At 43.4% G+C, this 17,917-nt stretch overlaps 1 protein-coding gene across 1 annotated transcript in view; it reads right to left on the bottom strand.

Moving 5' to 3' along the window:
• LOC308621301 (titin) overlaps window positions 1–17,917 on the bottom strand; it is a 299,757-nt gene that overhangs the window by 32,545 nt on the left and 249,295 nt on the right. Inside the window, exon 288 of the mRNA XM_081241746.1 lies at window positions 767–17,872. Coding sequence (XP_081097872.1) covers window positions 767–17,872 — 17,106 coding nt within the window. The remainder of the gene's footprint in view (window positions 1–766; window positions 17,873–17,917) is intronic.

Below are 17,917 nucleotides of genomic sequence, written 5' to 3'. Positions count from 1 at the left end.
GTTCTTCCTGCATTGTGAAAAGAAAAAATTTTTAATGAAGGCCACAGAGTTACTTTTATTTGAGTCTTTCTTACTTTTTATATGATCAGTTTGGCTTCTGAGCCAAGCAGAACTTTCCCAGGCTTTGTCATCTTATGTTATAGCATGTCATAGCATTCAAATCGAGTAAGTGTCAAATGACCAAATAAAATGATTAAATTTATCCCAAATTTATCATGGGTGTAGGAATGAGATGAACAATCTTGTCAGAAACACTGTCATACAATTTCTGCACACACACTATATATGTTTATATATATATGTGCAGTCAAATTCAATTATACTTAAATTCAGAATATATTATCCAACTCCAGCTATGTAAATATCTACTTTTTTTTTTTTTTTTTTTTTTTTTTGTGGTACGCGGGCCTCTCACTGTTGTGGTCTCTCCTGTTGTGGAGCACAGGCTCCGGACACGCAGGCTCAGCAGCCATGGCCCACGGGCCCAGCCGCTCCGCGGCATGTGGGATCTTCCCGGACCGGGGCACGAACCCGCGTCCCCTGCATCGGCAGGCGGACTCTCAACCACTGCGCCACCAGGGAAGCCCCTACTTTTTTTAAACAATGAAAAACTTTCTCTAGTAGTAAGATTTCATTTTGTGCTATAGTATGAATTGTTCGAGGTGTGAACCAAAAGCATTTAAGATTAAACAATAATTAAAATGATTCACACTAGTCTAGGAAAATGAATATGGATATGTAGGTTTTCTTTGTTCTTAAAACATACCTGTTATTTTTACTCCTTCCTTCGTTTCAGCTGGTACACCAACACCAAATTCATTTTCTCCGGAGACTCTGAAGTAGTAAATCGCCCCTTCTTGTAAGTTGGTAATTTTGTAGGAGAGGCGGTTACAGTTGCTGGTCACTGAGACCCATGCTTTCTTACTGGCCTCCCGTTTTTCTATGTAGTAATTCTTCACTGGTGCACCACCATCATTTTCAGGAACATCCCAGGATAACACTGCAGACTCTCTGGTGACATCATGTACAGTAATACTGGCTGGAGGACCAGGAGAATCTAAAACTTTGACAACTAAGGTCAGTGAAGCAGCATTCAAAAGATTCTGAATTGTTAATGTGTATTTTCCAGAATCATTTCTGTTGGCATTTTCAATAGTCAGTGATGTACGAGAGTCTGTGGAATCAGTATAAGCCCTAGTGCGGAGGTCAGTGTCTGGTTTGCTCCAGGAGACACTGGGCACTGGTCTTCCTCGGAAAGGCACAGTCATGGTAAAGGAGGCACCGGCCTTGACGATCAGGGTCTTCTTCATTTCACTGTCAAGATCAAATACAGGTTCTTCTTCTCTTTCCTTTGCTATCTGGGGATCGGAGCTATCACTGGGATCACTAGCACCGACCTTATTGATAGATCTTATTCTGAAAATGTATTCGGCTCCTGTGGTTAGTCCACTTATTGTGTATTCTGTGCCCCTTAAGTTCTGAATGGCAGTTTTCCAGTCAGTTTCATCAGATTTTTTAAATTCTACAGTGTATCCAGTTACTGGGGACCCACCATCAAATAAGGGCTTAACCCAGCCAATAGTTATATTGGTCTTGCCTGAGTCCATGATATTGGGTTTGGATGGAGGAGATGGTAAGAACACGGGATCTTCTGCCTGAATTAAGGGAGAGGTTTCACTTGGAAGGCTCAGTCCTGCAGCATTTTCTGCATATACCCGATACTCATATTCACATCCTTCCCGAAGTCCTGTTGATTTCACTCTCAGATCATAAACTGGTCTTTTGTTTACACGCACCCATCGTAGGCTGTTTTTCTCTCGCCTTTCAATTATGTATCCAGAGATTTCACTGCCTCCATCACTCTCTGGTCTTGCCCAGCAAAGTGTCATGAACTCTTTGGTCACAGACGTAATTTCCAAAGATGTGGGTGGACTTGGAACCGTAAATGGATCTAATGCCTTTATAGCCATACTCTCCAGGGGCTCGCCAACACCATATTTATTAACACTGGTTACTCTAAAGATGTATTCATTGCCCTTGAGCAACTTGGTCACTTTACAGGATGTTGTCCTTAACTCTCCTTCACATATTGTCCAAGCGAGGCGACTTGTCTCGCGTTTTTCTACAATGTAATAGTCGATAGCTGCACCACCATCTTCTTGGGGCGGTCCCCAAGAAACAGAGCATTTCTCAGCAGTGAGGCCAGTTATTTCAAGTGGTCCTGCTGGTGGGCCAGGCTTATCAAGTACCTTGCAATTAACTGCCAAAGACCGAGTTCCAGCAACGTTCTTCAGTGTTAGCACATACTGCCCAGAGTCTCGTCGGACACAGTCTTTCACTGTTAGCAAAGTATTGTAGTCCGTTGAGACAATTTCTGTTCTTGCTCTCTCTTCAATTTCTACACCATCCTTGGCCCAGGAAATTACTGGCAGAGGTCGCCCTGCAATGTCTGCATTTATCTTAAGGACCTCTCCAGCTTTGACAACAATAACATCTCGGAACTTGACATCCATCATAATTCTTGGAGCCTCAACATCGTCTTTAACTGTGATAGGTCCAGTGGATTCAGATGGCTCACTAGTTGAGTCAGCAGCATTCCTTGCGAAAACCCGGAATTCATAACGCTGATCTTCAGTAAGTTCGGTTACTTCAAAGTATGTTTCTTGTACATTAGTAAAGTTGCACTTCAGCCACCGGCCATCTGGTAGTTCTCTACGTTCAACAATGTATCCGGTGATCCTAGCTCCACCATCATAATGTGGTTTAGACCATTTAAGTGACACTGATTTCCTTGTGATATTTGTGACTTCAGGTTGTCCAGGAGGGTCACAAGGGTCTCTTGCAGGGACTGGTTCACAAGACTTACTGCATTTACCAATTCCAGCAATAGTCTCAGCATATACACGATACTCATACATCAGTCCTTCATCAAGGCCGGAGACTTTCCTTTGAGTATCAGTGATGAGGCCCTTATTTGCTTTTGACCAAAGAAGGCTGCTTCTTTCTTTATACTCAAGGTGATAGCCAAGCACTTGACTTCCTCCATCATTAACTGGCACTTGCCAGGTTACCAACATGGTGGATTTTGTGGCATGCACAACTTTAGGAGTACCAGGAGGACCTGGGGGGCTGAACGGATACTCTGCAACTACAGCTGAAGATGCACTGTAGGAGCTCTTTCCATAGCGGTTTTCTGCACAGACACGGAACTGATACTCACTTCCTGTTACTAGACGAACTATTTTAATGGATGTTCTTGCAACTGCCTGTGAAACTACGTGCCATGTTGTAGAAGAGGTTTCTCTCTTTTCAACGATGTAATTGCTAATCTGGCAGCCGCCATCATATTCTGGAGGATTCCAAGAAATGGTTATATTGTCACAACTAACCTCATCCATATGTATAGGTCCGGGAGGTCCTGGTTTGTCAAGCACAATTATAGTAATAGGAACTGTTATGGATCCAGCACTGTTTGAAACACATAATTCATAAGTTCCAACATCTTCCCTTGAAGCTTCCTTAATTGTTAGTGATGTTACAGTCTTTGAAGAAGAAACATTTACTCTAGTTGTCTCTTTAAGAGTCTGACCATCTTTTTTCCAGCTTACAGTAGCTTGAGGTCTTCCTTTAAATGGAACATCAATCTTCAGTTGGTCTCTAGCCTTTACATTGAAAGTATTGAAAGGAAGCTCAACTGAAGGCTTTATTTCAATATCTCTTGCAATTACTGGCACTCCAAGTTGTCTTGGATCACTTTTTCCTTTTTCATTAAGTGCAGCTACCCTGAAGATATACTCCTCTCCAGCAGTTAGGCCAGATATAGTTGCTTCTAGAGTCTTAACTTGTGTGCAGATGCTCCATTTTTCACTCCCTTTGGTCTGCATTTCAACTACATAACCGGTAATTTTGCTGCCACCATCACTTTCTGGTCTTTCCCACTTAATTGTAGCTGTGTTACGGGTCACATCAACAAGAGTTACTCTTCCAGGTGGGAGGGGTGTTTCGGAAACTTTAACAGGTTCAGTTGTTTCAGCTGGCAAACCAATCCCATATTCATTGGAAGCCAAGACTTGGAAGTAGTAAGAACATCCTTCTTGCAGGTTTTCAATCTTAAAAGTGTTCTTCGTGCAATTGTTTGTAACAGTAGCATACACTTTTCTTGTAGTTTCTCGTTTTTCGACGATGTAGTTCGTAATCTTAGCTCCGCCATCAATAAGCGGTGGTTCCCAAGCCAGTGTCACTGAATCTTTCTTCACTTCTCTTACGGTCAAATTCACAGGGGCACTTGGTGAGTCGAGAACTCTGACGTTAACAAAAGCAGTTTTAGAGCCACTGTTATTTTCTAGTGTCAGATTATACCGACCGCTGTCAAATCTGGTAACGTTATCAATTACCAACATTGTATATGAGCTGGTCACCTCAATCTGGGCCCGGTCAGTGAGAACGCCTTCTGCCTTTTCCCATTTAACTTCAGGTTCCGGTCGACCTTTGATAGTGACAAATAGGCGTAAAGTAGCACTTGCACGCAGAATGACCACTTTTCGGAGATCAGCATCCAGTTCTATTTCTGGTGGCTCTTGCCTCTCTTTAGCAACAACTGAACCAGGTATAGTTGCAGGTTCACCTACGCCTTCAGAATTGATGGCACAAATACGGAAGTTATATTCAGTATTTTCTTTAAGCTTGGTCACGGTGAACTGCTTTCCTTGTAATCCTGTTGGTGGAGTGCACATTGTCCACTCGGCAGCAGTGGCTTCTTTGACTTCAACAACATAGCCCTTAACAGGAGCACCGCCATCATAAATTGGCTTATTCCACCCCAGGGAGACAGAAGATCTGGAAGTGTCTGTCACTTTTAGATTACTTGGTGGTCCTGGTGGATACAGAACATCACATGCACGATAGAAAACAGATGGCTCACTAGGTTCACCCACACCAGCTGCATTTTCAGCAGCAACTCGGAATTCATAGGAATGCCCTTCAGTAAGGCCAGTTACCCTGAATCGAAGATCTGTTAGTGTTTTCTTGTTGCACTTGGTCCATCTAATGCCTGCCTTATCTCGTTTTTCAAGAATGTAGCCCTCGATTTCAGCACCTCCATCATCCACTGGGCGTGCCCATGTTACGACCATAGACTCTTTGGTGATTGCTGAGGCTTCAGGTGGTGAAGGAGGACCTGGTGGTTTATAAGGATTACAGGCTACAACAGGCTCAGATTCCAGAGGCTCTCCAATTCCATATTTATTCACAGCCATGACACGGAAAATGTACTCATTACCAGCAAGAAGTTTAGTGACTTTGTAGGTAATGGCCTGTACCTCAGTTGAAACCTGGGTCCAGGAGAGTCTGCTTGTCTCTCTCTTTTCAATGATGTAATGTGAGATATTAGCACCACCATCTTGTAAAGGTGGGTTCCATGCCAGGTAACATTTTTCAGCAGTAACTCCAGAAACTTTCAGAGGCCCTTCAGGAGGCCCTGGCCTGTCAAGTACCTTTACAGTGATTGGTATAGACTTTGTACCACCCACGTTGCTGAGTTTCAGGATATATTGTCCTCCATCACTACGTATACAGTCTTTGACAAGAAGAGTTGTTTTCTGAATAGTAGACTTAATTTCCATTCTGGCAGCTGTTTCTTCAAGCTCTTTTCCATCTTTTGACCAAACAATATCAGGTATAGGTGTGCCACGGATATCAGCTTCAAGGACAAAAGTCTCTCCTGCGTGAACAACGATGACATCTTTATATCTGGGATCCAGTGAGGCATTTGGTGCATCAATTTCATCTCTTGCAGTAATGGCGCCAGTGCTTTCAGATGGTTCACTGAAGTTGCCAGCTGCGTTTTTTGCAATTACTCTGAATTCATATCTTTGGTCTTCTACAAGTCCACTCACTGTATATTCAGTTTCTAATACATTAGTAAAGCTGGCTTTCATCCAACGGCCATCAGGTAGATCTTTCTTTTCTACAATATAACCTGTTATTTTGCTGCCACCGTCATAGGCAGGTTTCTTCCATTTCAGTGTGACATTGTTTCTTGTAATAAAAATGGCTTCAGGGCGACCTGGTGGGTCACATGGATCACGAGCAACAAAGCACTCCGACACTTTGCTCGGCTTGCCAATGCCAACAATATTTTCAGCAGAAACTTTGAACTCATACTCAAGGCCTTCATCAAGCCCAGTTGTTTTGAATTTGGTGTCTTGAATGGGAGTCTTATTTAATTTGACCCATAAAATGCTGTTCTTTTCTTTCTGTTCAAGATGGTAGCCAGTAACTTTGCTGCCTCCATCATTAACTGGCTCGTGCCACTGCACAAGCATTTGATCTTTCGAGACTGATGTCACAAAAGGAGTGCCAGGTGGTCCGGGTTCTTTAAATGGATATTGTACAATAACTGGTTTAGAATCCAAGGGGGCACTTTTTCCATACCTGTTTTCTGCAAAAATTCTAAACTGGTACTCGGTGCCTGTTTTCAGTTTGGTTATTTTAATTGTTGTTCTTGCAACTGTTGCTGATACCATGTACCAAGTGGTGGTAGTTGTATCTCGCTTCTCTACAATGTAGTTGCTTATTTGGCAGCCACCAGTATAGGCTGGAGGTTCCCAAGATATGACCACAAAGTCTGCACTAACTTCATCAAACCGAACTGGTCCAACTGGAGGTCCAGGCTTTTCCAAAACGATAATGCTGAGATTTTCAGTTGCCGTACCTGCACTATTTGTTGCTGTTATGGTGTATTTTCCAAAGTCATCTTTGTTGCTTTCTATAATGTGCAAAATCGTTGATGTAGCTGTTCCCTCAACATTTACTCTTGTTGTCTGTTTAAGAGGCTCGCCATCTTTGACCCATGATATTTCAGGTCTCGGTCGGCCAATAACAGGAATTTCGATTTTAAGATCTTTTCCAGCTTGGACACTATATGTGTCAAATGGTAACTTAAAACTAGGCTGTATAGTCAAGTCCTTGGCTATGACAGGAACACCAAGCACTCTTGGATCGCTTTTTCCTTTCTCGTTGTAAGCCTTGACATGGAACTGATATTCTTGTCCAGAACTCAAACCAGTAACAACTGCATTGCAGACTTTGGATTCAGCCACGACACTCCATTTTTCTGTTCCTTTGGGCTGCATTTCAACAACATACCCCAGGATTCTGCTACCACCATCATGCTCAGGTTTCTCCCACATCAGCGATGCACTAGTCTGGGACACATCAGTGAGTGTGACCTTTCCTGGTGGGGAAGGAGGTTCAGCTGCTTTCACAGCATCAGTGGTTTCCACTGGAACACCAACTCCAAATTCATTTTCAGCCATTACTCTAAAGTAGTACATGGCTCCTTCTGTAAGATTCTCAACTTTAAAGCTTGTTTTGCTGCATTTATTACTCACATTAGCATATGCTTTTCTGGTTGACTCATGTTTGTCAATAACATAGTTCTTGACCTTTGCACCCCCATCAATGATGGGTGGTTCCCATATCAGGAGGACAAAATCTTTTCTCACTTCTTTGACTGCCAAATTCTGTACTGGTCCTGGGGTGTCAAGAACTTTCACAGTTACAAAGGCAGATTTAGATCCACTGCTGTTTTCCAGCTTGAGAGTATATTTTCCAGCATCATTTCTATCACAGTTATCTATTGATAGTTGGGTATAGTTTGCTGCTTTTTCAGTTTGGACCTTATCTGTGAATTCACCCTCCTCTCGAGACCAAGTGATCTCAGGTGTTGGGCAACCTTTGAATGGAATGTGAATTCTGACAGATCCACCAGCTCTTACAACAATTCCTTTCCTTAATTCAGAGTCAAGGTCAAGTTCAGGTGCTTCGAGTTTATCTTCTGGTTTCACAGTACCAGGAACTGATGTAGCCTCACCTAAACCAACTTTATTGAGGGCACAGACTCGTATTTTATACTCCTGGTGTTCAGTGAGTTTTGAAATTTCAAATCGAGTGGCTCTCAAGCCAGTCTGTGGAGTGACTATTTGCCATTCTTCTTCATCTGCTTTACAGATTTCTACTACATATCCCAGGATCTCACTGCCACCATCGTAGACGGGTTTACCCCAGGCAAGTGTAATTGAATTTTTAGTGGTGTCTACAATGTGTGCATTGATGGGGGGGCCAGGTTTGAACACAGGATCGCAAGCCTTATAATAAACTGTAGCTGGACTTGGTTCTCCAACTCCAGCAGCGTTTTCTGCAGAGACTCTGAATTCATACTCATGGTCTTCTGTTAATCCTGTTACTCTTAGACGCAAATCTGTAATGCGGCGTTTATTACATTTTATCCACCTAATGCCACTTTTGTCTCTTTTTTCTACAATGTAGCCAATAATCTCACTTCCACCATCACTATCTGGACGGCTCCAACAGACGGTCATGGAGTCCTTGGCAATGTTCGTGACTTCCAGGCTTTTTGGTGATCCAGGAAGCACAAATGGATTTTTCATGAGTACTGGTGCAGATTCCAAAGGCTCTCCAACACCGTATTTGTTGACAGCCATTATACGGAAAATATATTCATTCCCTTCTAAGAGTTTGGTAACTTTCAGAGAATTGGTTACAACCTCTGAAGCAACAACGGTCCAGGCAAGCCGACTTGTTTCTCTCTTTTCAACAACATAGTGAGAAATGTTGCTGCCGCCATCTTGAAGTGGTGGAGACCATGTTAATGTGCATTTTTCAGCGGTGACTCCAGTAACCTGGACTGGCCCTTCTGGAGGTCCTGGTCTATCTAACACTTTTACGTTCACTGGGAATGACTTAGAACCTGCAACGTTGGAAGCTCTTAAAATATACTGTCCACCATCAATTCTAATGGCATCCTTTACAATAAGTAACGCCTCGAAATCTGTGTTCTTTATTTCACATCTAGCAGATTCTTCAATTTCCTTATCTCCTCTTAACCACTCAATGGTAGGTAGCGGCTTTCCGTGGACATCAGCTTCAAGCCTGAATGTTTCTCCAGCATTTACCACAATTGTGTCTCTGAATTTTGGATCCATTGAAATTCTTGGGAGTTCGACCTCATCCTTGGCAGTTATCGGTCCAGTACTGTCAGAGGGTTTGCTTATTGTGCCAGCTGCATTCTTTGCAATGACTCTGAATTCATATCTTTGATCTTCAGTAAGACCTGACACAGTAAATTGAGTTTCAATGACGTTTGTGAAGCTGGCTTTCATCCAACGACCCTCAGGCAAATCACGTTTCTCTACAATGTAACCCGTAATCATACTTCCACCGTCATATGCTGGTTTGGTCCATTGTAAAGTGATTTCATGTCTTTTAACTATTATTGCTTCTGGGGTTCCTGGTGGGTCACAGGGATCTCTGGCTACATAGCATTCAGAAGTCTTGCTTGCTTTGCCTATACCAACAATATTTTCAGCATGAACTCTGAATTCATATCCAATGCCTTCTTCAAGATTGAGTGCTTTAAACTGGGTGTCATGAATAATAGTTTTGTTGACCTTTGTCCACAAAATACTATTTCTTTCCTTTCTCTCAAGGTGGTAACCTATGATTGGGCTTCCTCCGTTATTGACTGGTTCATGCCACTGTATAACCATGGAGTCTTTGGAAATGGCTGTGACAAATGGTGTGCCTGGAGGGCCTGGTTCTTTGTAGGGATATTGAGCTACAATTGGCTCAGATTCCAAGGCAAAGCTTTGTCCATATCTGTTTTCAGCGAATATTCTGAATTGGTATTCTGTACCAGTCTTCAGTTTGGTCACCTTGAGTGTAGTTCTGGCAACAGTAGCAGAAACAACATCCCATACGGTGGTGGTTGTATCTCTCTTCTGAACCATGTAGTTAGTGATCTGGCAGCCCCCTGTATATAATGGAGGTTCCCAAGACAAGGTAATACTTTCAGCACTGACTTCATCAAATTTAACAGGTCCTTTTGGAGGGTCAGGCTTATCTAGGGTTATAATTTCGATGGATGCTGTCTTCTGACCAACAACATTAGCAACTGTGATTCCATAATGTCCACTGTCATCCTTATGAGTTTCTTTAATACTGAGTATGGTGAGGTCAAGTGAATCAGTAACATTGATTCTTGTAGTCTGCTTCAGTGGAAGACCGTCTTTAGTCCAGGTAATGGTTGGCTTAGGACGTCCAGAAATTGGCACTTCTATTTTCACATCTTGGCCAACCTGTACACTATAATTGTTAAATGCAGGTCTTACATCGGGCTCAATGACCAGATCTTTGGCAACTATTGGAACTGCAAGAGACCTAGGATCACTTCTTCCCTTTTCATTTACAGCCACAACTCTAAAAAGGTATTCTTCTCCCTGAGTTAGGTTGGTAATTATGGCTTCAAGGGACTTGACTCGAGCACACTCTGACCATTTCTCATGGTGTTTAGCTTGCATTTCCACAATATACTGAATGATTTTACTGCCGCCATCATGTTCAGGCTTTGTCCAACTCAAAGAGACACTGCTTCTGGTGACATCATCCACGGTTATTTTTCCTGGAGGTTGTGGGACTTCTGCAACCTTAATTGGATCATCAGTGTGGGCAGAAAGGCCAATACCATACTCGTTCTCAGCTGTGACTCTAAAGTAGTAACTGCAACCTTCTTGGAGTTGATCGATTTTCCAAGAACTCTTATGGCAATTTGTTACAACTGCAGCGTATGATTTCCTTGTGGCTTCACGTTTCTCAACAATGTAATTTTTAATTTTGGATCCTCCATCCAACAAAGGAGGTTCCCATGTAATTGATACTGAGTCTTTGGTGATTTCTGTGACTTTCAGATTAACAGGTGGACTTGGTGTGTCCAGGACTCTCACAGTAACAAAGGCAGTCTTTGTCCCACTGCTGTTATCTAACGTGAGAGTATATTTTCCACTATCATATCGGTTGACATTGTCAAGAACAAGAGAGGTGAAGCTGCTAGTGCTGTCGATTATAGCTGCGTCTCGGATTTCACCATCCACCTTTTCCCATTTAACTTCTGGTGTAGGACGACCTCTAATAGGAACAAATAACCTTAAGGAGCCGCCTGCCCTTATATTTATAATTTTCCTTAGTTCTAGGTCAAGATCAATGTCTGGTGCTTCCAATTTTTCTTCAACTATAATAGGTCCAGGGACATCGACATGTTCTCCAACTCCAACTTTGTTAACGGCACAGATACGGAAATTGTACTCATGCTTTTCCAACAGCTTCTCGACTTCTATATTTGTTTTATTGACTCCAGTCGGTGGAGTGCACATTGTCCATTCACCAACACTCACGTCACATTTTTCAACAATGTATCCTTGGATTTCACAGCCACCATCATATATTGGTTTGCCCCAAGAAAGGAAGACGGAAGATCTGGTAATATCAATGACTTTAGGATTGTTTGGAGGTCCTGGTTTATAAATAGGATCACAAGCCTTTTGGTAAGCAGAAGGTGGGCTTGGTTCACTGAGTCCAGCAGCATTCTCAGCTGAGACTCTGAATTCATAATTGTGATTTTCTAAGAGTCCAGTTACTCTCAAGCGCAGCTCGCCAATCAGACGTTTATGGCATCTTGTCCATCTGATGCCCTCTTTATCCCGTTTTTCAAGAACATATCCAAGAATTTCACTGCCACCATCAGATGCTGGCCTTTCCCATACAACAACCATTGAGTCCTTGGTCACCGCTGTGATTTCTGGAGCTTTTGGTGCATCTGGCACTACAAATGGATTCTTGGCAATTACTGGCTCAGATTCAAGAGGTTCGCCAACACCATATCTGTTGACAGCCATTATACGGAAGATATATTCATTGCCTTCAAGAAGCTTAGTAAGCTTGCAGCTGAGAGTTTGCACATTGTCATCAACCACAGTCCAAACCAAGCGGCTGGTTTCTCTCTTTTCCACAATATAATTTATGATATCACTCCCACCATCTTGTAGTGGGGGTTTCCAAGCGAGTGTGCATTTTTCTGCTGTAACTCCTGATATAACAATAGGTCCTTCAGGTGGCCCTGGTCTGTCAAGAACTTTGACATTTACAGTGACTGATATCTCTCCTGCAACATTTTTGGCTTTCAGTATGTAATTTCCACTGTCAACACGTATTGCATCCTTTACATTGAGACTGGTGGCAAAATCAGTGCTCTTTATTTCTAATCGAGCTGTATTTGAAAGCTCCTGATCACCTTTTATCCACTGAGTGGCTGGTACTGGTTTGCCATAAATATCTGCGTCAATGTTGAATAACTCACCAGCGTGAACCACAATTGTGTCTTTGTATTTTGGATCCATACGAATTTGTGGTGGTTCTACCTCATCTCTTGCTGTTATTGCTCCTGTGCTTTCTGAAGGCTCGCTAAACACTCCTGCAGCATTTCGAGCTATAACCCGGAACTCATATCTGTGATCTTCAGCTAGGCCAGTTACTTCAAACTGAGTGTCAATGACATTTGTAAAACTGGCTTTCATCCAGCGGCCCTCGGGCAGTTCTTTCTTCTCAACAATATAACCAGTGACCTTGCTTCCACCATCATATGTGGGTTTCTTCCACTGAAGAGTCACAGAACTCCTCGTGACAATGATTGGCTCTGGCCTTCCTGGTGGATCACATGGGTCACGGGCTACGTAGCTTTCTGACACTTTACTTGGCTTGCTGATGCCCACAATGTTCTGTGCGGAGACTCTAAATTCATATTCAATGCCTTCGTCGAGGCCAGTTGTTTTAAACTTGGTTTGAGGAATGGGTGTCTTATTCAACTTAACCCAGAGGATGCTATTTCTCTCCTTGCGTTCTAGATGATAGCCAATGACTCTGCTACCTCCATCACTGACTGGCTCGTTCCATTGTACTTCCATACTGTCCTTGGAGGAGAGCGTTACGAACGGTGTGCCAGGAGGACCAGGAACTTTGAATGGATACTGGGCTACAGTAGGCTCTGAATTGAGGTAGGTGCTCTTTCCATATCTGTTTTCAGCTGCAATCCTAAACTGATATTCACATCCAGTCTTTAACCTGCAAGCTTTTATTGTTGTCCTTGCAACAGTAGCCGACAGAATTTGCCAGGTGGTTGTGGAGGTGTCCCGTTTTTCTACGATGTAATTATTGATAGAGCTTCCACCATCATACTTAGGTGGGCCCCAGGAGAAAGTGATACTATCAGCTGTCACTTCATCCATTTTAACTGGTCCCGTTGGAGGCCCTGGTTTGTCAAGAACAATAACATTAAGGGTTTCAGTAGCTTCACCGGCTGAGTTAGTCAGTTTAATTACGTAATGTCCAACATCTTCTCGGCAGGCTTCCTTTATCGTCAGCAGTGAGTTATTTCCTGTGCTCTCTGCATTTACTCTGGTTGTCTGCTTCAGTGGTACATGATCTTTATGCCAGGTTGCAGTTGGCGAAGGGCGTCCAATGAATGGAACGTCGACTTTCAGATCTTCACCTGCCAGTACAGTGAAAGTATTGAACAGAAGTTTGAAGGCTGGTGGAATGACAAGATCCTTGGCAACTACTGGCACACTCAGTTGTCTCGGATCACTGATGCCCTTCTCATTCTGAGCGGAAACACGGAAAGAGTATTCTTCACCCTGAATTAATCCAGTAATAGTGGCTTCGGTGACTTTGACTGTGGCACATGTGGTCCATTTGTCACTGCCTTTGCTCTGCATGTCTACAATGTAGCCTAGAATTCGGCTGCCTCCATCATGCTCAGGTTTCTCCCAAGAGAGTGACACACTATTTCTTGTGACATCCACCAAAGTTATTTTTCCGGGAGGAAGAGGTCGTTCTGATGCTTTCACAGACTCTGCGGTTTCAGCAGGCAGCCCGATGCCATATTCATTTTCAGCGAGAACCCTGAAGTAGTAACTACAGCCTTCCTGAAGCTGGTCTACCTTCCAGGAAGTCTTGTGGCAATTTGTTGCAACGGTTGAATATGCTTTCCTTGTTGATTCCCGCTTTTCAACAATATAGTTACTTATATTTGAACCTCCGTCAAGAAGAGGAGGCTCCCATGTCAGTGTGACAGATGTCTTAGTGACCTCCTTTACCTTCAGGTCCTGTGGAGGGCCTGGTGTATCCAGTACCCTGACACTGACAAATGCAGACTTGCTGCCTGAGCTGTTTTCTATAGTTAGTATGTACTTGCCACTGTCGAATCTGTTTACGTTTCCAACGATAAGCAGGGTGTAAGAGCTTGTGGACTCAATGCTAGCTTTATCTAAAGATTCTCCGTGTTCCCGGGTCCACTTCACCTCAGGTACTGGCCTTCCTTTAATTGGAACGAAAAGTCTCAGGGTACAACAAGCTCTTATGGTAACAACTTTGCGCAGTTCAGCGTCCAGTTCAATCTCTGGAGGCAGCATCCTGTCTTCAGCCTTTGGAGTCCCAGGAACAAGTGCAGGTTCCCCAATGCCTTCAGAATTCATGGCATAGATGTGGATTTTATATTCCTGGTTCTCTGTGAGGTTGGTGATAGTGTAAGAAGTTGCCTTGAGCCCGGCTGGTGGAGTGACAATATGCCATTCATCTTCTTCTGGCAGGGCGATCTCAACCATATACCCAGTGATTTCAGAACCACCATCATAGATAGGTTTGTTCCAAGCAATTGAAATGGATGATCTGCTTGTATCTAGAACACGTGGGTTACCTGGTGGGCCAGGTTTAAACACAGCATCACAAGCTTTATAAAGCGGACTGGTAGCACTCGGTGCGCTGATTCCAGCAGCGTTCTCAGCCATGATCCGGAACTCATATTCATGTCCTTCTGTCAGTCCAGACACTTTATATCTTAAGTCAGTGAGAGTCTTTTTGTTGCATTTCACCCAGCGTTGGCCAGCTTTATCACGCCGTTCCACAATATAATTGATGATTTCGCTGCCGCCATCAGAGTCAGGATGTCCCCAGCAGACAACCATGGAATCTTTAGTAATAGTTGTAACTTCAGGATTTTGGGGTGGATCAGGAGGTCCATAAGGATCTAGTGCAAGCACAGGCTCTGATTCCAGTGGCTCTCCATCTCCATATTTATTTACAGCCATCACACGGAATATGTATTCATTGCCTTTTAAAAGTTTTGTGACCTTTAGTCTTGTTACTTGGACTTCTGAAGCTACATTTGTCCATGCCAGTCTGCTGGTTTCACGTTTCTGAACTACATAATGATCAATTTTGGCACCTCCATCGTCCAGTGGAGGCAACCATGACAATATACATTTTTCTGATGTCACTTCAGATACAGCTAAAGGTCCTTCAGGTGGGCCTGGTCTGTCAAGAACTTTGACATTGAAAATATGTTTAGCAAAACCACCAGGATTGGTTGCTGTAAGGGTATAGGCACCGCCATCCCGTCTTAGTGAATCCTTGTTTACCAGATTAGTAGAGAAATCTGCCGTTTTAATTTCTAATTTTGCAGTGTTTTCAAGCTCCTTTCCATCTTTGGTCCATTCCATTGTTGGAGGTGGGCGACCTGAAACATCAGCTTCCAGCTTGAATGCTTCGCCTGCTTTTATTATAATTATGTCCTTAAATTTGATATCCACCATTATCCTTGGTGCTTCAATGTCGTCCCTGCATGTGATAGCATCTGATGGCTCAGATGGTGGGCTAATAGCACCAGCAGCATTTTTGGCAATCACGCGGAACTCGTATGCGGCATCTTCTGTTAGTCCGCTGACTGTAAATTCATTCTCCAAAATGTTGCTGAAGTTGGCTTTCAGCCACCGTCCATTAGGAAAATCTCTCTTTTCAACTATATAACTGGTAATTTTAAAACCTCCAGTATATTCAGGCTTAGCCCATTTAAGGGTCACTGTGTGTCTAGTAATATTTAGAGGAACCGGTTTCCCAGGTTGGTCAATGGGATCCAAAGCTAACATGGGTTCAGATGGCTTGCTCGGCTTGCTTTTGCCAGCCATGTTTTCTGCGATCACTCGGAATTCATAAGCAATACCATCTGTAAGTCCACTTGATTTGAAAATGTTGCCTGGTACTAATGCTTTGCTCACAGCCTGCCAGAGAATACTATTTCGTTCTTTTCTTTCAATGTGGTATCCTAAAATGGGGCTTCCACCATCAGAAAGAGGCTCATGCCAGCTGATTGTTATTGAATCCTTGGTAACTGCAGTTACCTGAGGGGTACCAGGAGGCCCAGGAACCTTAAATGGATAGTTGGCAACTACAGATGCTGATGTGATGCTTGGTCCAACTCCGTATCTGTTTTGAGCTTTTACCCGGAATTGATACTCCACTCCGGTAGTAAGGTGAGTGGCTTTGTAGGTAGTGCGTATAACGGTGGTTGCTAACTCAACCCATGTGGTACTGTCAGTCTGTCGCATTTCTACTACATAGTTGCTTATGGGTACACCTCCGTCATTCTCAGGTGGGTCCCAAGAGAAGGTGACAAAATCAGATGAAACTTCATCAAATTTGATTGGTCCAGTAGGTGGCCCTGGGATATCATGGACTTGAATGGTGATGACATCACCAACCTCTCCCACAATGTTCCTTGCTGTTAATGGGTAGGGCCCACTATCACTTCTTACACACTCGTTGATATTTAAGATGGTTGAAGTTGCTGTGTTTTCAAAATTAACTCTCTGGGTTTGTTTAAGAACCTGGTCTCCTTTCTTCCATGTAACTGTGGGCTTTGGTCGACCTAGCACTGGAATTTCAACTTTGATGTTGTCACCAGCTTTAGCAATGACTAATTTTTGATAAATGCCATGGAGATCCAATTCTGGAAGCATTGTCTGCTCCTTGACAACGACGGGTCGGCTTTCTCTAGGGGCACTTCTCCCTGCACTGTTCACTGCCATCACTTGGAAGGTATATTCTTCCCCTTCAGTTAGATTCTTCACAACACATTCTAACCCCTTCACGGTTGTGATGTGGGTCCACTGATCAGAGCCTTTTCTTTGGGCTTCGATCACATAGCCAGTGATCTTACTGCCACCATCGTGCTTGGGTTTAGGCCACGCCAGGCTGACTGTGCTCTTAGTTATGTCCATAATGTTAAGACTGTCTGGTGGTGATGGTACTTCGGAGGCTTTTACAGGCTCTGTTGTTTCTGTCGGCTCACCAATTCCATACTCATTTTCTGCCATCACTCTGAAGAAGTATTCACATCCTTCAGACAAGCCAGTAACTTTGTATGTGCATTTATGGCACTTAGTGGTGACCGTGGAGTAAGATTTCCGTGTTGCTTCTCGTTTCTCCACAATGTAGTTTGTTATATGTGAGCCCCCATCTATCAGTGGGAGGTCCCAGTGCAGGGTGACACTCTCCTTTGTGATGTCAGTAGGCCTCAGGTTAAGGACAGGTCCTGGTGTATCCAAGACTCTGACATTAACGAAACCACTTTTCTTCCCAGCGGGGTTTTCAATGGTCATCACAAATTTACCGGTGTCGTATCTGTTACATTCTGGGATGATCAGGAGCGTGAACGACTCTGTACTTTCAATGTTAGCTCGGTTTTTAAGGTTGATATCATCTTTGGTCCATGTCACTTCAGGAGCAGGACGACCTTTAATGGGCACAAATATTCTAATACTGAGTCCTGCTCTCACAACAAGGGTTCTTCGAAGCTCAGCATCTAGTTCGAAATCAGGAGCCATCTCCCGTTCTACGATTTCAACATTTGAAATCACTGCTGGCTCCCCAACACCTGCATCGTTCATGGCACTGATTCTAAAATTGTATTTTTCTTTAGTCTGAAGATCAGGGACGACAAACTCGGTAATTCTGAGGGTGGTTCCTGTCGTATCCTTTATCCAGGCATCATCTCCTACTTTTTGATGCTCTACGACATAGCCAGTGATTTCAAGCCCACCGTCATAATGAGGCTTGCTCCATGCCAAAGAAGCAGATTTCTTGGTGGTGTCAGTGACACGTGCATTTGAGGGTGGTCCTGGGGGATCTGAAAAGGAAACAAAGGCACAAAAGTGTGAAGGGTTTGGCTTTT

The sequence above is a fragment of the Mesoplodon bidens genome (assembly GCF_964165515.1).
Source record: "Mesoplodon bidens genome assembly, chromosome: 8".
In the NCBI taxonomy this organism is placed as follows: Eukaryota; Metazoa; Chordata; class Mammalia; order Artiodactyla; family Ziphiidae; genus Mesoplodon; species Mesoplodon bidens.
Note: the sequence above shows the minus strand (reverse complement) of the source record. Positions and strands in the feature narration are given on the sequence as shown.